This window comes from Talpa europaea (assembly GCF_964194135.1).
Source record: "Talpa europaea genome assembly, chromosome: 7".
Taxonomy (NCBI): domain Eukaryota; kingdom Metazoa; phylum Chordata; class Mammalia; order Eulipotyphla; family Talpidae; genus Talpa; species Talpa europaea.
In genome coordinates, this window is record NC_140074.1 from 45,098,282 (window position 1) to 45,125,926 (window position 27,645).

General features: G+C 42.0%; 1 protein-coding gene across 1 annotated transcript in view; it reads right to left on the reverse strand.

The window, feature by feature from the left end:
• The window catches only part of LOC311174419 (guanine nucleotide-binding protein G(q) subunit alpha), a gene marked incomplete at both ends in the record, with an annotated part of 282,309 nt that extends 277,920 nt beyond the window's left edge, over positions 1–4,389 (reverse strand). Inside the window, one exon of the mRNA XM_084238766.1 lies at positions 4,254–4,389. Within this exon, the coding sequence (XP_084094892.1) occupies positions 4,254–4,389 (136 nt within the window). The remainder of the gene's footprint in view (positions 1–4,253) is intronic.
• Positions 4,390–27,645: the final 23,256 nt, after the last annotated feature.

A 27,645-nucleotide genomic window follows, 5' to 3' on the forward strand; every position in this document is an offset into this window, starting at 1 on the left:
TAATTTTTGTGGTTCTTCTCATGCAACTGTATAGGTAAACCATAAAAATCTGTTAAGCTACCATCTGTGCATTGCTGATTAAAAAATTCGCTCTAATGAGTATATCATAGAGAAAAGATGATAGAGTTAAACTCACTTCTACATGATAAAAAAACAACCAAAGAATGATTTTTTTCCCTTAAACTTTCATACTTTAAGCATGACTGTTACTCCAAATGCACCCAGCACAGAACTGTAATACACTAGCTCAAACACGGGATGCGACATCTTACATTAACACCTTCTATCCTGCAATGAATTTGCAGACAACTGATGCAAAGAGATACATCATTTGTTAGATCATGATCTGCCATAGATTAGAACATTACATATGTGTGTCTATGATTTATTAATTATATTATGGTCGCAAATTCTATCAGGACAGTCATAAATAAATTTATTCATTCAGCACATACTTACTGAGAGCATCAGACCAGTAGCATATTCTGATGGAAGCTGGGATTTAATAGTGAACAAGTAAGATACAATTTCTACCCTTATGAAATTCCACTTCAGAATTGGAAGAAACTGCAATCACATAATGCAATTCAATTTTAAAAAGTCAAAACACATACTATTCCAAGATTGGCCTAAACTGCCTGATTTCAATAGGTAAAATCCAATCAGTAAAAAGAAGTTTGCTAACCCCTCCAATTTGATGATTAAGATGTGAGGAATAAAGACTTCAGAATCATGTAAAATAAAAACAGGTTAACAGGAATTGAAAAAAATTTAGAAATGGGGCCTCCCTGGTGGCACAAGGGTTTAAGACGCAATGTATGAAGCTATCCGCAGCCACTGCAGCAGAGTTTGATCCCCGGCCAAGGAGCTACCCACACGGCACAGCAGACCTCTCCTGACTCACCCGCTGCTCCCCTCAGCAGTGTATTTCAGTCAAATCTGCGTGTTCCGTTCCCCACTCTGTCTCTGGTGAATCCTCTCACCTCCCCACACCTCTGGCCTGTACACTGGTTCTTGTATGCATAAATAAATAAATCTTTTTTACAAAATTCAGAAACGAGTATCTATGACTGGAAGGCATTCAAAGCCACTTGTTTTATATGGACTTGAAGACATTACTGTAAATAGTGTGACCTAGCACCAAAAGAAATATTTTGCTAATACTCACATACATTAATCAGTTAAAAAATACAGTGTACTTTAAACATAGAAAGCATATAAAAACATTAACCACGTTCAAATATTCTCTTGCATATATATGTAAACAATACAAAGTTTTCTTTGAGGTGTCAAAGAAAATAAACACTAATATAAATGAATCCAGAGAACGAACATTAGAGAAAGTAAGCAAGTCACCATTTAACACATTTTATGGAGGTAAATTTCTGAGTCAATTTAAGACAGGGTAAAAGTCAAAATACAACTTGGAACACATTGCTGTAACTGCTGGACATGAATCAAAATAGCTCAAATTTTATTGTCACACTTTCATGGAGGCAGATAACCACTATTTTCCTTTTCTAATTTCTCCATATTAGTCATATGCAAAATTAATTATATGAATAAATGCAAGGAGCCAACTTTCATCCCTGCAAAACAAATCTATTTCCACTAAAATGATGTCATGTCTTGAAATAATTTTATGCAGAAATTTATATAGAATAGCCTTTAAATATAAGAATGATTCTTTGATTTAAATGAAGTAGTTAAAAATATTGGCAAACCATTAAAATGTGAAGGGATCCATTCTGTAACCACCTTTGGATAGGTGTTATTAAAATAAATGAAGGAACTGGAAGACATCAGGAGTTCTTCAAACAGAGGAACTTCACCTGATCAAATCAACTCCACCTCCCTTGGACTCAAAACATCATGAAATCAAACACCCATACAAAAAAAACACAAGTCTATATCTAGTATATGGAATTTACTATATAGTGTAGGTACTGCAGTAGTTAGGATACAAAAGCAACATACCTAAAACATCAACTGTAGCAATTCACACATGACTAGGGATCTTATTTCTAATAGAAAGCTATATAATTTTTAAATGTTAGTAATGGATGTAGGTACTAAATTAATGACACAATTTTCTACCTCTTCTAATGAGCCATATTTGGGGTGGGAGGGCTATATTAAACACCACTCAAATATCTAACAATGGGGGGAGTTCTCCACATTATCACTATGTGAGCAGTGAAACTGTTTAAATTTTTTTCTTCATAAAATTATCTCATTTTTAAAAGCATAGTATGTTATTTAAATCCACAGTATGTAATTAAACTTCCATATATGCCTATTTCCCCAAAAGTCCGCCTCCTAGGCATTCAAACCTAGGCCCTCAGACAAACCAACCCTCTGGGCTAAATTCAGGGCTGCTAGGAACCCAAGATGTCACATTTCAGGCTTATAGGCTTGGCTTGAGAGATCTCAAACACCCTATTCATAGTTAAACAGAAACAAAGATGTAAGGTGGGGGTGGGGGGGGAGTAACATTTTTTTACATCTCTCTAAAATACATGCTTTTTCCCTTAATTGTGGACTTAAACACGATATACATATTTTCTCTTGCCCCATTTTCTTCTCAATCTTGAAAATTCGGAAAGCATTGATCTACACATTTTTAGTTACTAGAAGCAGGCCAAAACGAACATAAAAATAAAAAAAAAAAATCATCATTTTTCCAATTGCCATTTTCCCTTCCCCTGACTTCATTCCCTTAAGCTTTTTATCCAGAGCTTTGCCTTCTGTTCTTTATAAACATGTGCACATTTATCTAATCTAATTTCAAAATGAAGACATAAAGCATGGCATGTGAATTAACCATTTGTAACTATCTGTGATGATTATATTTTGTTCCCTCTTGTAAATGATTCAGTACATAAGCAGTTCAGTCCCAAGGCAATTGGTTCCTTGAAGCAGGAGATGGAATGCTCAAGAAAGAAAATGCATGCTTCTCAAATCTGACAATACAGTATTTTTTTTCTTACAGAAATGTTTCAGAGACACATTATACACGCAAGTGTCCAAAACACAAGTGCAGACATTTTTCAGGCCTGTTACTGCAAAGCTGTTCGCTCTTCCTACAACAATAGCTCAGAGTTATGTCAGGCTGGCTTGTGTGTGAACCCTGATGGCTATGATTGTGAACGTTCACTCAGAGATAACCATCAATAGAATTCTTATTTGAGAAATGACATTTTTCCTTCTAACTTAATGTTAAGACACAATGTCAGGTTGGCTGGGTGTTTTTGGTTTTGTTTTAGATGAAAGGGAATTTATTGCTGTTCACTTCCCGTTTTCCTTCTAGCCCAGATTCCAAAGACACTAAAACGCTGTCCGTTTTAAACAAAAGGTTTCTATTTGTTTCCAGGAGAGTAATTGAGAGGCCGCACTGGTTCGCAGTAGTAACTATTGTGAATTCAGGCCTACATTTGGGTTGCCTCATTAAACAAAAGATACCCGTCGCTGTCAACAACCACAACGCACCACGCTCGCCTTTCCCTCATCTTTAAATGGAAGGAATGGTGCAGAGGAAAAACACGCCTGTCACCAACCACTGGTCAAGAAACTCTTCTGGGGTCTCTCTTTTCGGTAGTCTGGTGGCTAGAGAACTGCACTTAGGTGGCACATTTGGGCTTGCCCCCGACTCCCATCCCCCTAACCCCCCACCAATGGAGCCCCTTTCTTTGGAAGGCCAACCTCTATTCCCTCCTCGGAGAACCCGGTCGTGAATGTGCCCACCTTTCCACCGTTCTTGACCCCAGAATGCACTGATGATGGATGCACACAGGCCACCCCACCGCCCGCCATCCCCCCATGTGTCCAGGCTCCTCTCTCCACCTCCAGGCTACACACACAGCTCGCCACTCCACCACCCCGCGGGGCGCCGCGGCCACGCCGCTGGAAGTTCCACCCCCCCAGCCCCGCGCCGGTCCCCCAAAGTAGTCTAACATTTAACACAGGCACCGCACACAACCGCGCACCCCGAAGGCACAGCCCCCAGGGACACCCAAAGACGCGCGCCGAGGTCCGGAGCCGGGTAGCCCCGACCCCTGCGCGCGAGCGCGCGCGCGCGCAAATCTGGGTGTCCGCGCTCGCGGGTGCGGGTAGTGGCCGGGGGCGCGCCCGGGAGGGTCGGCGCGAGCCGCGGGCCCCCGCGGGCGGGGGGCGCAGCGGACAGCGGTCCCGGGGGTGGCCGTTGGGGGTGGCGGCCGCGGAGGCCACGCGGGCGGGCCGTGGGCCGGACTCACCGAGCAGCAGCAGCTTGAGCTCCCGGCGGGCGTCCCGCTTGTCCCGGCGGAGCTGCCGCTCGATCTCGTCGTTGATCCGCCGGGCTTCCTTGGCCTCCTCGCTCAGGCAGCACGCCATGATGGACTCCAGAGTCATTCTTCCAAAGTGCCTCCGCTACCGCCCCGCGGGCACCCCCGGCTCACACGCGCGCACACACACCCTCCCGCCCTCGCTCCCACGGGGCAGCGCCGGCCGCGGAGTCTCCGCCGCCGGGTCGCGCGTCTGCGACGAGCGCCGGGGCCGCTGCGGGGGCCGCGGCCAGGGCCGGGGCCACCAGGGGGGCCCGCGGGAGCGGTGGCTGGGGCCGCCGGGAAGAGCGAGGCGGGCGCGGGCGGCGGGCGCGGGCGCGGGCTCGGGGGGCGCGCGAGAGAAGGCCGCCGCGCCCGGCCTCGCTCAGACGCCCGCGCCTCCTTCCCCGAGAGCGGGAGGCCCGCCTCGCCCCCCGCGCCGCCGCCGCCGAGGCTCCCCTCAGCCGGGCGCCCGGCGGCGAGCGCGCATCCACCGGGGCGTCTCCGCCGCGAGCGGCCGCCGACGGCTTCTCCGCGCCTGGCGCGTCCGCTCTCCGCCGCCGCCTGCCCCGGCTCCCGGGCGCGCTCGGCCCTGCCCGCGCCCCCCGCCCGGCCGCCCGCCCGCCCGGCCGCCGCGCGCTCCTCCGCCTCCGCGCCGCCTCCGCAGACGCCCACCCCCGTCCCGGATTGCCGGGCGCACAGCGGCTGCTCAGGGCTCGCCCTCCCCCTCGCCACACACACACATTTTCTTCTTTCTCTGAACTGGAGCACAGATCCGGGAGGAGGCGGAGGGGGAGGAGGAGGGAGGGGACGGGCGCGGGAGGAGGGGAGCGGGGGGCGGGGCCGCCCGGCCTCTCCCGGCCGGCTCTCCGCGGCTCCCCGCCGCCGCCGCCGCGCCTCCCCGAGCGCCCGTCGCCTCGCCCGCCCCGCGCCCGGCGGGGTCGGCCCCTGAGCCCGGCCGGAGCCGCCCCCTCCCGCGCCCGCGGCGGGGCCCGCGGCCGGCGCGGTCACTGCGGCCCCGCGGCTCGCGCCGCGGCCGGCCGCGCCGGTCGGGCTGGGAAACGCAGGAATATGGCGGCCGCCGCCGGCCTGTCAGCCCACCGGGCCGGGCCGGCGGCCGGGACCCTCCGGGAAGGCGCGGGCTGCAGCCCCAACGGCCCGCCGCACCGGCCGGCGCCGCCCACACCCGGCCCGGCGCGCGCCCGCGCCCCCACCGGCCTGCGGCGCGGGGCTGCGGTGCCGGCCGCTCCCGGCCGCTCGGGCTGGCTTGCCCGTGCCTATTTCCAAAACGCCATTCTGCCAGAAAGTGTCTCGCGTCAGCCCTGACCCCGGCTCGGGCGCGGAAAATCAGATACTCTCCATCGTGGCCTCCACGCGGCACGCTCGGTGGGGGGCTGTGGCCGGGGAGAAGAAATTGCCCCCGACTCCCGGAGGGGAGTGGGGGACTGAGAGGCTGAACTGTCCACCAAGTTGCTGGAGCCAGAAATCTAAATCCCGAGCGGAAAAATGAAGCTGCCCGAGTTTCCAAGAGCTTCCTGATGGCTCCCAACTTGTCATTCCATTGAGCTTGTTTTGTTGTTTTTTTTTACCAACTGTCCTGTTGAAAAGGCACATGATGTTTAACAGCCAAGTCATCGAATTTATCCTTCCAGACCGAGAATGAATTTATGGACGACTTCTGGGAAAATCGAAAATAATGTGGAACCAAGGGGGGGTGGGGAGGGAAATAACAGGAAAAAATAAAATAGAAAAATGGAAATGCCAGGATCGCTCCAGCAAAACTCCATTCTGTTGTTTTCTCTACTTGACTGAGGCAGTTGATTTTAAAATGGTGTTGCTTATCTTGTTGAGATATACTGATATGTAGCCCAAACTGCTTGTTCAGATTTTATTTGGTCTAATAAGGGGGCAAAACTCATATCCCTTCCCACCTTAATGAAAACTGAGGTCTTGAGACTAACTTGTATGAAGGAAATCCCTTTTTCACATTTTATGTTTTCTCTGAGAAGTCTGGTATAACCTGTTGGATCAAAGTATAATTTAAGGTCATGAGTACAGGTCAAAAATACACACCAGTTTCATGGATGACAAGTGTACGACTACCTTCTTTCATTTTCCATTACCTCCACCTCCAGTCTCTCTCTCTCCCCCCCCTCACAGGCACACACACACACACACACACACACACACACACACACACGAGGTTAGAGCAAACAAATCTTGGAAACATAAGATGTATAGTTTGTCTCCCTTCTTAAAAGGATATTTGGCCTAGAAAATTACTACATTTCTCCTTGGCCTGCAGAAATGACAAACCTCCCTACCTCCCTACCCCCCCCCCATTATATGAATTCTGCAAAAAGCCACTAGATTTGCTGTGAAATTAAAAATTTAAATGACTAATGAAATTAAAATGTGAAATTCAATATATACAGACAATTATAATGGCTTCAGGAAAAAAATATTATTTAAAATTTGATATCTTCATATATACCCATATATAATACATGTGTGTGTGTTTTTCAGAGAGATACAAAACACCAGAAAATCAAATGAAAGTCAGAAACTTCAAGTGTCTGTTTCCGAACCCAGGATTCTCTGAGAGTTTTAAAAATATCTCTCAAACTGTGCCATCAAGTTATCAGTTGATCAATCCATGTTGATGGAATTGAACTATTTTTTGATCAAAGGAATTAAATTATTACAGTGCATTGTAGATAAAATCAAAGTCTGTTTTTCACCCCTATATCCCTAGTATCAGGCACATTACTTGGCACTTACTAAGTATGTGAGTGAATAAAACAAACTAGTAGAATAATGTTCCTTCAAATATTGGGAAGAAACCAGGAAGTAAGAAAAAACAACATTCTACAGTGATAAAGCTATGTGTGGATTCCTAGAAGGAAACAGGAAGAGAAAATTCCAAGTGTGAGCCCAGATCTATCTTGAAAATTTTGCATATATATCTGGAGAGCATTTGCCAAGCAAATATTCATAAAACGTAAGTCATAAAAGTAAGCAAAATCCATGTCGAAACTACTGACTTTGTTCACCATGTTTTAGCAGCAAATATCTAAATTATGCTACTGAACATGAAATATGTTATTGATACAAAGCCTCCATAATTAAATTAACAAATATTTATTCATTGCCTAGTGTGTGTAAATAAGGTAAAAGTGCCGAAGAAACAGTCAGATGAATAAAGTACAGTCCTTGCCCTCAGTAGACTATAGTTTTATGGAATTACAAGATCCCCTATGGTCACAATAAAAGACAAAATGCAATCAATTTGTATTGTTGTGATAGAAGAAACAAGATAAAAGTATAAAAAAGGAAAGGGTAATGCATTTTATTCAAGGGAACTAGAACCTTCCTAGAAAAGGAAATATTTGGATCATCCAAAGAGTAAGTTTTCAAGAAATATATTATGCCACTTAAAAGTACATCAGCAATTCCAAACAACCTCCCAAACAATGAAAAATCATTTTGCAAATTTAAGGGCAACTACTAGATAGCTAAAATGCAAACCACAAAACTGTAGGGTCATTGAACCCCAGAGGAAAATGGGAACAGACACCTCTTCGTGGTATCTTGAGACCTACCCTCATGATTTCTCCCTGTCCTTTGGTTATTGGAAAATAAAATAGATTAGTCTCCAGAAGTAAAAGATCGAAAAGGAAAAAGGCTGCAGCCTTGTAAAAGGAACGCTGGGGAAATAGCCCACAGCCTTCCACTTCCCAGAGTCATTTAGCATGGCTGCTTCCCAGCATGCACCGCACCATGCACCAGGGGTCTGTTGCTCTTTCTCTTCCTCTGCCTGTCACGAGTGATCAGGAGTTGCATGAGAGCAGTGAGCTATCTTTCATAACTTTTTAGGGCACCAAAAGAGTATCTATCCCAGCAAGTGATGAATAAACAAAAGAATGCCACCACCACCATTACATCAACAATAAACTCGCCAATTGCCCATCCAAGGCAGGGCACAATGCCATTGCCTGGGCCGTACTAAGCCTTTTAAAGGTTTAATATTGTATTTGGGAAGACAATCCACGTAAAAGAATAAACACAACACGAAATGAGCAGCATTCTCTGCTGACCTATAGTATAGAGAATGGACAACTTGCAGGAGTTCAGAAGGAACAGTTTTCCAAGTTGCCAATCAAAAAATCCCAAAAGAAAATGGAGCAGGGGCACAATGGTCACTGGAAAGACCAATTAGAAGTCAGTCTGAAGCATTGCATATCCTAAGAGAGCTAGAAAGGGCTGCTCTGTGGAAAGAGCTAGTTGACAAGGCTGTCTGACCTAGGGAAAAAGGGACTTGGCTGGTGAGAAAGGGAAGCAGGCCCCAGGAGATTCAGAGAGCTGTCAATGGCGCCACCTAGAGGACAGTTCTCAAAACAGTGAAAGCTCATGATTCCTTCTTGAGTATCAGGGTCAACATACTGAAAATGGAAAACCTGGAGTGAAACAGAATATATTCTTCTGAAACAGAAAATACCCATGCAAAGCCACCAAATATATTTTAGATAAAATATATTTTAGATGAGTACCTCAGTGACATCGTCCCTTTACCACCCTCAGAAATAAATCCAAGTGATCCTCTAATGACTCTACATATATCTATTTTGTGCTTCTCTGAGGTTAGCATTATTGTTACAGGGCCCCTAGAACCTGGTCTTTGTTTGTTACCACCCTTTTGTTGAAAACATAATAAACAGAGAGGTGCTTTCCCTCGTGGGAGGTGGGAAACCCAGCAAGCAAAAACCCTGCTTCCCTGCCCTGGTGATCAACCTCATAAAACCAAGAGCCTCTCCACTCTCAGAAGTGTGGCTGAGGGCAGGCCTCTCCCCTATTTTGAGAGCCACAGTAAACCTCACTAGCTTGAAACCAGTTACTGGGTCTTCTAAAGTTTGTGTTGCATTAATTGGTAGAAGCCAGATAAAGACCTTTCAGAATCAGTTATAATTTGGCAACCACAATAGATTGGGGTTTCCCTCTCTATGAGACCCCCTTGTATGCTGGGTGGCACACTTGGATGGGTTGCTGGCCTACCTGGAAGCTTTCTACCTCACAGTGTGAAGGCTAGCAAAGTCCCACTAGACTGAATAGACCAGTTTTTCAGCCAGAGAACCCAATTACTAATGTTTGATGAATGAATATCTGAGTGAATAAATGAATGACTACCTAGTAAAACAAGATAATGAGATGTCAGGTCACCCAAATCATGATCCAAATCATCTGGCTCCCCAGGGTTCAAGGATGTGTTAGCTACTACAGGATTTTCTTTGTTGTCTTGGAGTTACTACAAGTTGGTGCTATCTGAAACTCAAGATGCTCTGGTTTTGCTGGATTCCTACCTGATACAAAGGCTGTAAATTAATAATCTCTGACTCAATGATGCTATTGAAAAATCTGAATTAGCTTCTGGAATATAAACATCAAAAGACACACACAGAAACCTCCTGGTCAAGACCTGATAATCCCAGGCTGTATTTTCACATGACAATATTTGACTAATTTATCCCCCATTACTCCATAATCTGGACCAGATTTATACTCCCCATTTAGTGACATACCATACCTGTGGGCATTTCAGGCAGGTCCTATAAAGCACTTAGGAGAATGGGAATTGGAATTAAATCAGGTAGTTGTTTCAGGCAACTGATTTCTTTCTCATTCTTTATTTCCATGTTTCTAAATGAAATAATCACTTTTGCTATTACACTCACCTCCCTTTGATAATTCCTCACATAATAAGGGCAGTCTTTTGTTCACTTGAATCCAGCACCTAGGACAGTACTTGGGATATAGTAGATGCTTAAATATTTGTTGAATGAATGAAAATTAGGTCCTCCAATAAAAAGGCCACATATTGACCACATGGAAGTCAGTCTGACTCCTTTTTTTTTCCTCCATTGCCAGATGGTACCCACCACAGCTTGGCTTCCTCTGCAAAATGTTCCTTGGCTCTGTTCTTCAAAATCTTGCCTCAAATAAGTTCACCAAGGAAAATTAGCAATCACTAACATATCAAGAAAGCTAAGGAAGCAACATGTCCCAACTTGACACTTGTTCAAAACCCAGATGGAAATATGTATTAATTCAAACCAACTTTATAGGAAAGTTGATACTCCTGACACAAATTCAAGTAATGTACATGTTATACACCGGAAATCACGACACCCTATATAGTCAAAGTTTTTAATTGATTGATATGTGATATATCAGTGAAACAAAGTCCATGTTGATGAAAAATACATGAGTAATTAAAGTATCTGTTGTGCTGTTTCTCAATGATTGAAACAGTCTTAATATTTACCTTTGCATTACTATCATTGAAAATGTTTCCCTCTGTCATTCTAAATTTTATCAAGCTGTAAGAATGTGAATTGCTTTTCAATTTACATAGGGATATAAATGATCTCTTTCTGACCATAAGATTAGATATAAAGGTAACCCTATATTTTTCTTTCTTATCTCGAGGCGTACTAAAATCTATGTGAGCTATAAAAAAATCTCCAAAGGCCCCTTCCGAATTTGTCAAAGTATTTCAAACCTTATACAACTTCTTAAGAGCCAGATTTGGGGTGAATATTTTGTTCCATATGGGAAAGGGCCCTGAATAGAGTGAGGTGGGTGAGGCAACTTTCCTTTTTCACCTTAGGCTCTTATATGGCTGTAGGGTAAGTGATTATCGGGCTTTTCTGTCCTCCCACTATTAACATTAATGATGGATACCTGAGGTCCTACATGCATGCCTGATGGCAGACACCTGGAGCAGGGTGTGGGCATGCATAGGTGGACACACCTGGCAGAGATGGGGCTTATAAGGGTGGCGTCATGGGGAACCAGCAGGGAAAGAGTAGAAGAGAAAGAGTAGCAGAACGAGAGAAGAGAGAACAAGACCAGGAGAGAATCCTGGAGAGCCCAGGAAGAGTGAAGATTCGCCGGGGCCTAGGAGGCCTGCCAGCCTCCTGGCCCCCTGGCCCCGCTGCCTGCCGTGTACCTGGTAAAAGCTCAATAAAAGCCTGAAAAGCCACGGAGGGCTCCAGGACTCTTCTTTACCCATCTACTCAGATTACAGAGATCCTGCGCCGTCCCTTCCTGCCCCTGCAATAGCTTAGCACAGAAATATTGTGATCCTCCTTTTTATTTAATGGTTGGGCAATCTGTGCATCATGGATTTTTTCATCAGTTTCTTTTCAATATTGCCTTAAAATATTCTGTATGCTGATTAAATGAGATTTTGGGTGCTCTCTTAAACCTAAGGCAAATGCCTCACTTGCCTCACCCTCTCCTGGCCCTGACAGAGAAGTTATAAATATGTTGGAATACAAGAGGAAAATTTATATCTCTAGAGAAAGAATGATTTAAGGAGGATTATTTATTCTTTACAACTTAAAAATATATGTAGGGCCTCCCTGGTGGTGATGTATGCATAAATATGTCTTTAAAAAAAAGGAAAGACCATAGACTAGAGTCTTATGAAGCCTTATGATTTAGGAAGTTTCTTTTAAGTTCAGGAATCATTTCTTAAAAACAAAGCACACTGGGAAACCAATCTATAAAAGGGCAAAGGCACAGAATTGCCTATCAGGGAGAGGTAACAGGGAATTCCCTTACTTCTTCCCTCTTTCCTTAGGCCATTTTCAAAATCTCTGAGCTAATTCTCTTGCCATGTTTTACAACAGGGCTATACCTCTAGGGCCTATGAATTGATCTAGTTCTATATCCTGGAAGCAGCAAAAGCAGAACTAAGAACTGGGGTTCTCTCTTTTCTCCTCCCCGCTCCCAGCAGCCTTCTTCCTCTAAAATGAGTTAGTTCTGGGTAGGGGAAGCTATATTTAGTCTCCAGATTTCCTGGTCTCCATCTGCTCTCAATTTTCTTGGAAAGGTTCAATGGGTCATTAAATCTTTTACTTACCCTCAGGAAGCCTCCAACTCATTCACAACAAAACAGAGTGATCTTCCAGCAGTACTTGCATTTTCTTTTTTTTTTTTTTTTTTAAGATTTATTTATTTATACAAGCACTGGGTACAGTCAGAAGCGCGGGAGGGTGAGAGAATTCACCAGAGTCAGAGCGGGGAACAGAACAGGCAGAGTGACGAAATATACTGCTGAGGGGAGCAGCGGGCAGCAGGAGAGGTCTGCGCGCCATGTGGGACCCTCGCCGGTGGCCGGGGAGCAGCCAGGGATCGAACCGGCGCTGCAGAGACTGCTGGCGGCTTCGGAGCCCAGCGCTCAACCGCTGCACCACCGGGGGAGCCCTTCTTGCATTTTCAATCAGATCGAAACCTTAGGAAAAAGGAGTGGTTCTGGCTGCTTGCTGGACATGAGAACCACCAGGGAGACGTGAAACAATACCTACCGGATGCCAGATTCTCTCCCCAGTTATTTGGATATCATTGGTTTGGGTTAGGGCATGGTATATTTTTAGTATTTTTTTAGTGCCCCCCCCACCCCCGCCACCTGCTGCAGGCATTCCAATGTGTAAGCAAAATTGAGAGCAACTGTTAGAGTAATAAAACTATCTCTGGCCAGAGTCAGCTAGGAGGTGGATCATGCAGCTCTAATTACCTACTCCAATTGGCAACTGAGGTCAGTTTGCCTAAGACAGGGTGATACTGGCTCAGTGCTCACCTCCAAGCCAGCTAGCTCCTTGCCCCACTCACCATCCCATCAGACCTTGAGACAATTTCCTCCCTTTTGCCTTCATTGCTATAGGGACAGGACAGGTCACTGAGCAGGTTTTCTGATCCGGCAGACCGGGTAAAGGAGTCAGAGCCCTCAGTGGCTTTTGCAGGTCTTTTATTTAGATTTACCAGGCACATGGCAGGCAGGGGTGCTGGGGCGCCAGGAGGCTGGCAGTCCTCCCAGCCCCCAGCAAATCCTCACTCTATCTGGGCTCTCTCTGGCGTTCTCTCTGCTTTTCTTCTTCTCTCGGCTTCCGTTTGTTCTTGGCTTCTGCTGGCGTCCCTGTGATGCAGCCCTTATAAACTCAGTCTCTCGGCCCAGGTGTACCCACTCAGGTGCCCACCTTCAGGCATGCATTCAGGACCACAGGGTTCCCTCATCTATCCTAATAGCGGGAGGGCAGAAAAGCCTGATACTTTTACCTTACCCTACAATTGCTTTATTCATTTGCCTTCAACTTAAGTCAATGTTAACTGGCCCAGCTTGGAAAAAAATGCCCTGAAAATACAGAAAGGCACAAAGAAGAAAATGAACATTATTCATTATCTTACCACCCAAAGACAACTCTTGTTTACATTTTATTTTTGGGTCATTTCTATTCAGATAGACAGATATGCAGTTATTAACAAATAAAAATCATAGTGTACAGGCTAGTATTTATTTCATTTTAAAGTTGTACAGACATATGGGGAAATACACAAATAGAAGGAAATTTTACGTCTCCCTCCCACTGCCAACCTACCTCTCACCTCTTCAGAGACAACCAGTGTTACTAGTTTTTCAGGCAGACTTCCAGAAATATCTAAGTACTTCTATATCTACATCTATCTATTTAGTTACACAAATGGTTGCATATTCTACAATCTATGCTTTTCCTTTTCACAATATATCTGAAATGGGCCATGTACATTTTCTTTTTGACACGTATAGTTTCACATTATAGATGCCCCACAATTTCTTATTTTTTTAAGATTTATTTATTTATGCATATAAGAGGTGCAGGGGGTGAGAAGGGGCGGGGTGAGAAGATTCACCAGAGAAGCAGAGTGGGGAGCAGAACAGGTGAACTGACTAAAATACACTGCTGAGGGGAGCAGCAAGAGAGACAGGAGAGGTCTGTTGCTACCATGTGGGTAGCTCCCTGGCCCACAATCACACTCATGCCACAGTCGCTGGTGATAGTTTGATAGTGCTGAGACCCAACCCCTTGCGCCACCAGGGAGGCTCCCATGCCCACAATTTCTTAACCAGTTCATTATTGGTGGGTATTTGTTCCCAATGTCATGTTGCTTTTATAATAAATATTTATGCATTTATTTATTCTACCCATGAATTCTTTTTATTAAATATGCTTCAGCAATTATTTTAGTGGCTGCTTAGTGTTCCATTGTAAAAATTTATAACAATCTGCTCAAATAATACAGAATTGTTAGACATATATGTTGTTTTCAGGTCTTTATCATTATGAATAATGCTGCAATGAATAAGCCTCATATATAAATCTTTGTGTCTTTCTCTATAACCCTGGAATGATTTTCACAGAGCAGAATTATTGGTTCAAAGGACATGTACTTTTTAAGACTTCTGATGTATAGTGCCAAGTTGCTCTCCTGAAAATTGTTAGCAATTTATACTCCCACAAGAAATGTATGAAAAGTCTCATTGCCCATTTTTGCTAAACCACAAGTACCAATTTAAAAATTATGTGATTGGTTTGGGATCAAAATACTTGTGATTCTTTTCAACTAATCTTTTTTCTAACTGTATTCTTTCTTCATCATTATGAAATATTCTGAGGTTTTCAAAAATTCAGAGATTTTCATATGTCTGCACATCTATCTACAAACCATTATAAATGCTATTTTAACTGAATAGTAAGTCATATAGATACAGCTAAGTCTTTAAAAAGTTGAAAGTCATTTTATTTTAGGGAGCTCAAATAAAACCCATAATTCAGTGAAAGGTCTAGAATATCCAAAAATATCGTAGGACTTCTTTTAACATCAATCCACCAGACATATAATTTGGTTATATCTTGAGTTTGTTCTATATGTATTATGAAACTTCATTCTATAAATGCTAAACATCCTTTAACTCTTTGCATTTAGGGGTGTAACTTGTCCAAAGCAAATAAAAATTCTACTGGCTAAGCCTTCACTTTCATCACCAGGAATCCAAGGGAAGGATCAGTTTGTTCAGCTTCACGAGGATTAAACTTCAACAGTGACATTTTGCAGGGATCAGGGAAAAGATGTTACCAATTAATCAGCAAAAAAATTGCTCCCCAGGAAGACAGGAAGTCCTATTTAATATCTACTTTGTCAAGCCACAGGCTACATGCTGCGCTTTTGCCACTGTACTTGGAGGGGAAATCTCCAAATATAGTACATTTCAATTGATTTAAAAAACTAAGAGCCAGATTATATAAGGGTGGAGCAACTTCATGGAACCCTTTCAAACCATTCACTATTTAAATCTTTTTGAAGTCATCACACACCATTTCTCTTGAACTCTATGTCCTGCCAAGTGATTAATATCTGAAGATCTGGAATCACTAAAATGCACCTAAGTATAGTTAGAATTTACCTGAGGTACATGTCTTGCAAGATTTTATAGTAGGGCCTGCCTGGAGAATTTTAAGGCATGTGGTAGAATGTCACTGAGATGGCAGATTGCTCGGGTGCCTGTTGTTGACTCTCAGCGCCATGTCACTGTGCCAAAGGTATTTAGTTCAGTGTACATCTCTCCACAGGCCAGGCGCGAGGTTGCCAGTCCCACTAACTATAATGCCAGGACTCCAGATTTTAAAGTTTTTCAAAGCAGGAATAGGAAAAGAAAGATTGTCTAAGGAGCGCAGAATCATTCTTTTTTCCTTTCCTTAAGCCATATGTCAATGCCCAATTGCTTAGTGCTCTGACTATAGACAAGAGAGAATATTGGTAAAAATGTAGGAAAATCATTTGTGTCTTCTTGGTATATCATCTTCAAATGACTTCACCTTTATTGATTTTCAGGCCACTTAGTAACACAGGTGGACTGTTAGGTCAACTTGGTAAAACAGACCAGATTTACAAAGACTGCTATCATGGTACACAGCGTCTTAACTTCAAACTTTTTGATTTTATGGGAACCACTCCTGACATGTCTCAGGACTGAAGTTGGCAGGCAGAGTATTAGGGTAATAGAATGAGGACTGGGCAAAAGAAGGGGAGGGTCATGCCAGTTTGCTCACTGAGGAGCAGACAAGTTAAATCGTGCCGTCTGTCTGAAGCAGTACAGCAAACAGTGTCCGAAGATCACAACTACCTGAGCTCACAGCTACAACTCCATGCATTCACTAGTCACTTTTATTCATTCACATACTCATCCAATTCCCAGTCTGCAGCAAGGCAGGACACAGAAAGAGGAATGTAATGGTGCTCGGAAGGTCTGGGATCATGAAGGAGGAAGCTGGCTACAGGCAAGAGGTTGGGAACTGGTCATGTCCCCAGTGCCATACAGTTCAAGAAGGTTAGCAGTCAGAACCCAGACATAGGAATCTAACCTGGTGCACTGTTTCACTGCTGATACTAGAAAGTTGGCCTCAACGTATATCCCTGGATTGGTTTCAGGAGCCGAAGCACCAAATGATCCCCAGTGCTGCTTGTGGGAATCCGGCAAAAGCAACCTGCACTTGACAAGTCTTTCCTTCCCTTTCCAAAATGATCAGCTTAGTGAAGCCTCCAGTTGGAGGTTTAATTAAAACCTAATTTCCCCAAACTGTAGATGTTTTCAAAGCCAACCATCCATAATGTTTTTGTCTATTTCTCAAATAAAGACTTTCCTGGATGAAAAGAAAAATAAACTTATGAATATATTGTTCCAAAGCTTTACTCACAGGTGAGTTCTTTTAAAGAAAATAACCATTAAATTTCAAAATTATTGTTGTAATTATTGTTGTTATAATTCCAGAATTATAAAATATTGCATTCTTAGATAAGCATTTCTGGGAAACTCCTCATCTTGTTCAGTATGGCAATTGTTAGTAATTTTATTAACTTGTTTTCATGAAAAAAATGGAAACAAGAAGGAAGGAAGGGAGAAAGGGAGAAGGAAAGGAAATGAGAAACTCATTATGAAACCTGAGGATATTCTACTGCAAAGCAAGGACAGGGAATCGTCATCTCTGTGTGTCAGTGAAATAGTTGTGACCATGTCCAAGGCAGAAGCTAGGTTCCTATCATATTTCATAATATTATTTTCTGTTTAGAAGATAGGACATGCTTATGATAGAAAATGTATGAAATACAAAAGGTAAAAAGTAGGAAAATAAACTTACCCTGAAGCCCAGGATGGTAAATATTTTGTTATCATCAATTTTCTAGGCAAATATAACTTTTTAAAATATAACTAGGATTAGGCAACACATCCCTTTTTTTTTTTTAAGATTTTATTTATTTATTTATACATACAAGAACTGGGTACAGTCAGAAGTGCGGGAGGGTGAGAGAATTCACCAGAGCCAGAGTGGGGATCAGACCAGGCAGAAGGACCGAAGTACACTGCTGAGGGGAGCAGCGGGCGGCAGGAGAGGTCTGCGCGCCATGTGGGACCCTCCTCCAGTGGCCAGGGAGCAGCCGGGGATGGAACTAGCGCTGCAGAGGCTGCGGGCAGCTTCGCAACCCAGAGCTCAACCTCTGCGACCGGGGAGGCCCAACACATCCCATTTTAATTGTTTTCTTTTTTTACTTAGTATTCTGTTATGTTTTCTCCTTATCCTTACATATTTCATAACATGATATCATTTCAACATATGAGGCTTAATAATTTACAGTCCCCTCTCTTCCATGGGTGTACATTTAAGTATTGACAGTGTCTCTTTAATATCATAAAAAGCCCCATTATGAACATTCTCTTGTTAAATCTTTACATCCATTCCTAAGTTACCATCCAATCAGAGATAATAACTGGAACAGAGAGTTGAGATCACAATGTATGTCACTTTTTTAGGGATAGATTACAAAAAATGTTACTGAATCAGAAGAGATAGTCTTATGTCTTTATTTTAAACAAACTTTACAATCCTTATTACCTGCTAGATCCCCCTCTGTTAGTCTTCAGGTCTCATTTCTCCCACCTGGCCACTGCTGATTACATGGTCTTTACCCTGGAAGGAATATTATGTGGTAGCAAAGGGTCACCAGAGCAGAGGAGCTAAGACCCAGGTCTGGAACCATGGGAGGACACTGGGGGTGCACTGCAGGAGCTGCTCCAGCCTAGAACTGAGGTACAATTGTGGATCAGATACAGCTCTGTCTGTGGTTATTCGGAGATATAGAAGGGCAAATGGAAGGAGCCAACCATGTGGAATCCAGAATGAGTACTTCTGCAAGAAGTTCTTACACATAAGATCTGTCCATAAGGTTAGCTGAGGTTAGAGTTCAGAGGCACGTATCTGGTCTGCAAGATCAGGAAGTAGCAAGAGATAGACAAGGAAGCAGGGAAACAGGTCTGGCCTGAGACCATACTTAAAGAATGTGAACAAGTTCCAACTTGGGACTCAAAAAAATGCATGAATGAACTGAAGCACAAATCCCATCTTGGGGAAGGTGTGTCTGCAAAATTGGGCTAGGTGAGGCTGCAGTAACAAAGAGCTCCTAAATCAAAACAGTTTACAACCAGATTTTATTCTTGTTCATGCTACATGTCCATCTATATTATCCTCAGTCTGGAATCCCAGGTTAATGATCTGTATAATCCACAGTTGTGGCAGAGGAGAAAGAACTAGATAGTCCAGCGTCAGTGATTAAATGCCTCACTCACCTTTCCTTGGCCAGAGCAAGTCATGTGGCCTTGCCTAACTTTCAGAGGCTATTGGCTGGGAGCAATGTCCAGCTATGGGCTTGTCATCTTGGCGAGTACTGGTAGTAGCTGCTAGATAATGACCAAAGCTAAGTTCTAAAGAGAAGATACTATACAGATTCAGGATATTTAACTATAGTTTACTTGGTGTCCTAACGTATGTTTTCCCTGGATCCTGGGTGTGATTATGAGTTCTGTTTCAAAAGAACTCCAAAAGGACCAGTGGAGATATGGAGATATTTATGAGGCAAAGTGTAGCTAGAGAAGACTTAACAGCTTCTCCTGGAGCTCATCACCAAATAGGACAGATTCTAGTATATTCTAGCTATCAGAGTTGCTACCTTTTACATAGTTGGTAGCAAACTGACACTGCCTAAGCAGGGCTGTCATGATTTAACTCTCCTGAAAGGAGGTGAGTGGGGTGCAAGGAATAGTAGAAGCATCTGCATGCATCTCCATATGCAGACTAAAAGTCAACATTTAGTCTAAATGATATTGTGAACCATATCTCTCTCAGATATATTTGGGGACATTTGTTTAAGGCAAGTGAAAAGATCACTAGGTATCTCATTCTAGTGGTGATGATAAAATGATGAAATTATAGTTTCTGAGGGGGTTTCCTAGGCTCTTTACAACCACTGATGATTTCTAAAATACTTGCTGTGCCCTTGAGACTGTGCAAGGTGCAGCTCCTGACCTTCAGCATTTTTACCAGCAAATAGCAGGACAAAGTAGACATTTGTTTGATATTCACTTCAAACAGAGTTCAAAATTTTGGAGGCCCTCACAAAGCTACAAAAAAATGCCAATTTCACATTCAAATGAATAAGAAAGATGCTTGTGGTTTTTCTCTTCATAATAATCTTTCCTAAAGTAAAAGATTTCTAACTTAAATGTAATTCATCCAATCTAAGACACAGGGAAGGAAATAATAAAATAAATTCTGTGGAAATCATTTATTTTACTACAGCACCATGCAAATGTCATGTCTATGCAAACAGAAAATGTGAGTTATAAACATTCTCAACAAGGGATACATTTTTGCTAATTAACAGTATACATCCCACAAGTCAAGCTTCCTCATTGATTTGCAAAAGGTTAGGGTTATTAAAACAGGCTTCACAGTCAATACCATGCTTAATTCTTTTTTTTTTAAAGATTTATTTATTGATTGATTGATACATACATACATACAAGCATTTATTGATTGATTGATACATACATACATACATACATACATACAAGCACTGGGTACAGTCAGAAGCGAGGAGGGTGAGAGAATTCACCAGAGCCAGAGCGGGAAGCAGAGCAGGCAGAAGGACCGAAGTACACTGCTGAGGGGAGCAGCGGGCGGCAGGAGAGGTCTGCGCGCCATGTGGGACCCTCCATGTGGGACCCTCCTCCGGTGGCCGGGGAGCAGCCAGGGATCGAACCGGTGCAGCAGAGGCTGCGGGCAGCTTCGCAACCTAGCGCTCAACCGCTGCGCCACCGGGGAGGCCCCATGCTTAATTCTTATATGGATTCTCGTGAAGTGCATGACCTGAGTAAGGAAGGGTGTGATTTAATTTCTTTCTGCATGGAATCATTTAAATAGCTGTGTGCCAAGTGTTGGCACATTTTTTCAAAAATATTTATTTATGAATACAAGTACTGGGTGTAGGCCAGAGGTGGGGCGGGGGGGAGGGCAGTAAGAGGATTCACCAGAGACAGAATGGGAAGCAGAACAGGCAGATCTACTGAAATATACTGCTGAGGGTAGCAGCAGGGGAGACAGGCGATAGCTTGACAGAGCTGAGACTTTAACCCCTATGCCAACAGGGAGACCCAAGTGCTAGTACATTTTTGCAGTATATGACAATGAAGATCCCTGGAACATTATTCAGATTCCTTGCAATGTTCTGTTCCCTTTGCAAATGTAAAAAATGTTTTACCACAAGTAACATCAGAAATTCTCTCCTTTCAAAGGAGGATGTACAATAAATAAGATAAATATAAATTATAAAAATCATTAAATGAAATATATGACATTTTTTTAAAAATTTTTCAAAATGTAAAATGTTAATGTATTTGTAGGAGAACTTTTATGATTTATTTCTTACAAGTCTTGGAAATAAGAAGAAAGCCTCTCAGAGGCAGTCTTTTGTTGGTTGGTGAACAATTTCATCAAAAGTGAGGAGGTTTATAACATTTTTTTAATAGAGGCATGTTTATTTGTTTGTTTGTTTGTTTATACAAGCACTGGGTACAGTCAGAAGCGTGGGAGGGTGAGAGAATTCACCACAGCCAGAGCGGGGAGCAGAGCAGGCAGAAGGACCGAAGTACACTGCTGAGGGGAGCAGCGGGTGGCAGGAGAGGTCTATGCGCCATGTGGGACTCTCCTCCGGTGGCCGGGGAGCAGCCGGGGATCGAACTAGCGCCGCAGAGGCCGCTAGCAGCTTCGCAACCCAGCGCTCAACCGCTGCGCCACTGGGGAAGCCCAGGAGGTTTATAATTTGTAATTGACTTTGGTGACTTAATCAATCTTTATGTGACATACACTATTCATAGTAGAAAAAAATTCATCACTTGCAGAGATTCAAGCAGGGATTCTAAGTGATGATACACTCATTCCACAAATGTTGCAAAATCAAAACCAGTAAAATCTTATCCTACATATCCTTATGTCTTTTTGCCAAGTTCATTGAGAATGTAGTTATAGTTAGGACTCTCAGCAAATTAAACAAACAAAAACCAACATTCACACAGCAGGGTACTTTAATGGCTCAGTGGCTTGGAGAAAAAAATACAGCCTTAACCATTGGAAATAGGGGTTTATCCTAACAAAGAAATTCAAACATGGATATTTTGGACAGACTAATGCGATAAGACTTCTCTTAAAATATATTATTTAAAGAAGATGGTTCTTATTTCTCATATTCTATGCTTAACTTTAAGTTTCTTACATTTCTGGTGGTTTTAGAAAGCGACTGTTTTAAATTGTGATCTTTAGATTGCTGAATATAACCCTTCCTCCCACTTGCTCATCTTACAAACTATATTGATGCATTGTATTTAGTGGAGATAAATTTTCTTTTTAAATTAATTGTCAAGCATTGGTGATGCATGATGAAGTTGGCATGTTCTGATTTTGTAAACTGGCATTACTTTTCTGGAGAGCACTTTGGTCACTATAAAAAAATATGTATATTCATCCTTTGACCTAGTAGTGATAATTCTAGAAATCTATCTGATAGATGTAGTCAGAGGTGAACAAATATTTCTTTCTGAAGGTTTTTTGTCACAGTCCAAACAGATAACATAAAACATGGTAACAATCCAAGAATCAGTGTTAAGGAATTTGCTAAATGCATAATGCTATATATCCACATAATAGACTATCAAGTATTCATATGAGGACTATGAAGAGACACTTAAAGATAGCAGAGAATATAATGTCAAAAGTACTGTTAAATATAAAAGAGGGTCATGAAACAGTGTGTGCAGAACGGTCTTAATTATGTCTTAAAAAATTTACATATATAGGGCCTCCCCTGGTGGCACAGCAGTTGAGCACTGGGCTGTGAGGCTGCCCGCAGCCTCTGCAGCACCCGTTCGTTCCCCAGCCGCCAGCGAGGGACCCACAAAAAATTTACATATATAATAGAAGGGGTGTGTGTGTGTGCACATGTGTGTCCATGTGTGTGTGCACATGTGTGCACTTGCACATGTGTATGTTTGGAAAGTTGCAAACCAAAAATAGCAAATGCTATTACTGGGAAGGGGGATTGGAAGAGATTTTTATTTTATACTTTCTGCTCTTCTATATACTTAAAGTTTCAAAATGAATTTAACTTTTGAAATTAAAAAAACAATGACTATTAAAACATGCATTTGTTGCATGCACAATATGAATATAGTTGGTGTCTTGGAATTTAACCTTAAAAAGGGTTAAAATATTAAATGTTATGTTATGTATATTTATGACAGTAAAAAGATATTTAGATATTTATTAGAAAATCTAGGTTTCCTTGGGTTTGGTGATGACTTTTACATATACAACAACAAAAGTATAATTCATGAAAGAAAAAGTTCGATTTCATTAAACTTAAAAAACTTCTGCTCTGAGAAAGACACAGTTAAAAGGACAAAAAGATAAACCACATATTGGGAGAAAAACGTTAAAAAATACAAACCTGATGAACTGATATCTGAAATAAACACTTTTAAAAACTTAGCAAAAAGAAAACATGCAAAAACCAACTTACAAATAGGCAAGAGATTTGAATAGACACCTCACCAAAGAAGAGCTGTAGTTGACAAGCACATGAAAAGATGCTCCAAATTATGTCATTAGAGAAATACAAATAAACAGGAGGCATCACTACTCACCATTGAGAATGGCAAAATCTGGAACCCTGCCAACACCAAGTGCTGACAAGGATTTGAAGCAACAGGAATCCTCATTCATTCCTGGTGGGGATGAAAATGGCACAACCACTTTGGAAGAGAGTTTGGCAGTTTCTAACAAAAATAAACATGCCCTTACCACATGATCCAGCAATTGTGCTCTTTGGTATTTACCCCCAAAAGTAGAAAACTTATGTCTACATAAAAACCTGCACAGAGTATTTTATTCATAATTGCCAAAACTTGAAGCACCAGTAAGTCCTTCAGTAGGGAATGGGTGAATGGACCATGGTAACTCCAAACAATGGAAGGAAATGAACTGTCAAGGCACAAAAAGACATAGAGGAAAGTTAAATGCATATTGTTATGTGAAAGAAGTCAATCTGCAAAAATGGCATTCTGTAAGATTTCAATCTAGTACATTCTGGAAAAAGGAAAACTATGATGACAGTAAAAAGGTCAGCGATTACCTGGAGTTCTAGGAAGAGAATGAGAGAGGGATAAATATGTAGAGCACAGGGGATTTTTAGGGCAGCAATATTATTCTGTACGATATACTAATAATAAATGAATGTCATTATACAACTTTTTCAAGCCCATAGAATGTAATAACACAAAGAATGAATCCTGACATAAACTATGGATTTTAAGTGAATAAGGTACCCATATTTACACATTTACAATATTTTACATGTAAAATCCCAAAATATTACATTAAAATATTATTTATCTTACTCTATATGTGTGTGTGTGTATTTACTTGTTACCCAAAATAAAGGTTACTGTTTCCAGTCACAATTTTGCTTTTAATTTACTCATTTCATAATTACCTCTTGGTTACTTAAAGCTGCATGAAAATTTACAATGTCTGAAAGTAACCTCTAGAAATTTTCAAGCAGCTGATTTTCATATTATATAACAGTGATTTGATCACTGATTCAGTAAAAGTCCTAAGTCCCATCATTTAAAAATTTTGGTTAAATAATTTCACAATCTTGAATAAATAATTCATATGCAGCTTGAGCATCTAAGTTCTCAATATTCTAATAAGTGTTTTAATAGAAACCAGGGGCAAACACTCAAATGCAAAATCCCTAAGAGTCCTAGCCCAGGTGATGATAATACATAATTAGGAAAAGGGGAAAATAAAGTGACAGTGGTATTCATTTAACATTAATTTATTTTTTATTCTCTGTGAAGTCACACACAGATAGAGTTTTCAAAACATAGATCAGTCAACTTGCTAGCATATTAGAGCTCCAGAGTTGGATGGGGACTTAGAAGGACTCTTCTACCCAATGATAGAGGCAAATAGTATGAATAGCCGTGTTGAGAATGATGTGGCTAATTCAATCTTGATTCAGATTTGCTCATGCCAAGGGATCTGCTCAGATGGGTAAAATACAATTGAAGAGGCCTCCTGGCAGTATCCTGAGCACATAGCCTCACAAGGTCTCTGTGTTTCAATAGAATATTAGTCATTTCTGGAAATATAAGAGTCAGAGCTAACTTTTGAGACAAGAAAGCTGCACAGAGGCGGCCACTTTGTGAGGATCCAAGGCAAATGGCATAGAATTTAGCTTAAGACCCAGTCCTCTCAGATAAACTAGACTGGAATCAGGTAACCAAAGCCAGTCTTTTTCCCAGAGCAAACACACTAGCTTAAGATTCCCTTGTTGATATGGGAGGAATTCTTGGTAATTCACTGTTCATGGTCCAGAATGACTTAAGAAATATATACATGGGCCTTGGCTGTCCGGGCCTTGATAAATTCAAGAAGCAGGGGAATGACACTAATGTTTACTTTCATTCATCTCTCTTTGTCTAATATTAACATACTTATTTAGTCTGAATATTAAAACATAGTAGTTAGACTTGCATACTGTCATGAAAACAACTATTCCCATTAGATATCAGTCCTCAGGATTCAGCCTTGCCTGGAGCTATGCATTCTGAACTGTCAGTAACTTTCTCATGCAAGTTGGCAAGTCATCCAACCTGCTGTTTGATGTTGCAATCAGGTAGCTGATGTTATACATCAGTAGATACTCAACTCTCTACCCTACAGGTAGTGCTGACATTGGCATGAGACAGCTTGTTAAATCTGGCACTCAATATTACACACTTGGCCTGCTGAACAAGTATACGAAGAGAAGATGTGTCATATCTTAAAATTATAGCGTAGTAGAGCTGTAAGAGATGCTAAACATCTAGCCTTGCAATCTGATTATATTGTACACATATTCCCCAAAATATTATGAAGTCTTATTGGAGAACAATGTCTTTCCACCTAATTGGCGCAACCTGCTTCCTTATGGCTGGCATGCAAAATAATTTAGATTATTTACATGACAACCCCTCTGAGAAGAAATTTCTCCTGTCTATTGCTAACATTTCTTTGTTCTCTGAAGTTGTTTTGTTTTGTTGTTCTCCCTCATGTTAAGGTCAAGACTCCCAGGCATGTGATGCTTACTGTGTCTAAGGTGTCCATCTTGCATACTATTACCTCAAAAAGTATGGAAAACTAACCAGGTCCCTGATGGGTCTTTTCATTGCCCCCAGTGTGGAAACAAGAAAGGTTTAATCATACTTGGCTTGCCTGGACCTACACAGGTACTGGGATGCAATGGATGGGCCAAAACTCCTAATGTTAGGGCCCCCTTCACAAGACATTCAGAGGTGTTCCAGAAGTAGCCCTATGTGTGCACAGAATTCACTTTCACCAAATCTTCTATATCTATCCTTATGATGAATTTTTTTTTAATATCAAGAGACCTTTTGTTTTTCCTTGCACCTAGCTTTGGTTAGGACCACCCTGGTTCATCCCAATAATGCCACACTAATTTTGAACATCCAAGAGAAGAAACCTGTCTCCCATTCCCCCTTTTCCCAGAAGGGTCTTTGACCTTAGGAAAAATCTGTGTACCACCTCTTGCAGCATTGTTTGCTTTGTTATAGGGGGTGGGGAGCACCCTCCCATCCCAAGGATTTGGCAATTTGGCCATATGACTTGTCTTGGCCAATGGAATAAGCATAAAGGCAACAGTTTCAGCTCTAAGCTGAGATTTGATGATTCATGCCAGCTCTTTTATACCTCTGCCATTCAGCCACAGAAAGACTGCTTCCTACATATCTATTACTCCTCTAGGCTAGGTTTTGGAATAAAAAGCCAGTCAACTAGACCTGAAATTGAGCTGTGGTCCATAGCAAAACCCAGTTGAATCCAATTAGGATCAACAACTTCAGTAGGTGCTAACTGTCCTGCAGATCAATGTACAAGAAATGTTTGTTGTTATGCCACTGAAATTTGGGGGTTGTTTTTGTTTAGCATTAATGCAGTAATAGTTGACTAATACACTTCATATACCACTGAGCATAGAGAAGTAAGCAAGGCACCTGATAGTGTTTGGTGTGCAGGATGCTTATTAGAGAGTCCCCTTTCGATCACTACATGGGGACAGGAGGGAAGGAAGCAAGATTGGGGAAAGAGAGTTGTTGAACTGAAATGCCAGCCTAAAAAGAGTCTTCACTGACCCCATGGGAGCTCTGAAGACAAAGTTCCCTGTAATGCCCACATTGGGCCAAATGACCAGGTCTTTATTCTACTGTCACGATCAGTCTTTGGGTGAGGTCAACTCAAGAAAGGGTATAACCTTGGGGAAGGTGATTTTTTTTGAAGTTGATGCAGTCCCTAAAAGGATTGACAGCACAACCATACAATAGCACACCCAACAGCTGGACAACAAGATTTTTCTTGAAAGAATCCTTATCTCCCACCAGGCCTCCCTTTACCTTTTGAGATACCATTTGGGGCTTCATCTGCAGCAACATTTCTGGATTATTCCTTCGCTGTGGGCACTGAATAGCACAAATGTCTATATGACAAAAAAAGATTCTGGTGACTTTCCTTAAGCAAGCTCAAAGCTAGTGAAATTTTTTCTGTTTTTACAACTTCCTCTTAGGAAGAAAATCATCCTGGGGGAAATTCTTTGATAATCTGACTGGGGGTAAAGGGTGAAACTCTGAGGGCTGGGGCCAAGGCCCAGATAAAATGACTTAACTGCAGACTGTGAAGAAAGGATCAAGCTTTGTTGAGAGAGGAACCAGCCAGGTGGCACAAAGTGAGCACTTCCTGAGATGAAAGAACATTGAGATGGGCTGGCGACTGACTTTTGATGTTCACAGAATCCCATCGATGGTGAATTGAGGTCCCATTAGGTGAAGTAAACTATTAACAACCTTTTAAAAAATGATATTTCAACATATCCCAAATAGAAAAGTACAGAGAACAGTATTAAATGTACACATCTGTGCACAACTCAGAATTAACAACTATCAACATCTAGACACAGTTTTTTCTGATCTTTTACTTTTTTTTAATAAATGAGGTTTTTTTTCGTGCTTTTTAAAATTTTTTTATTT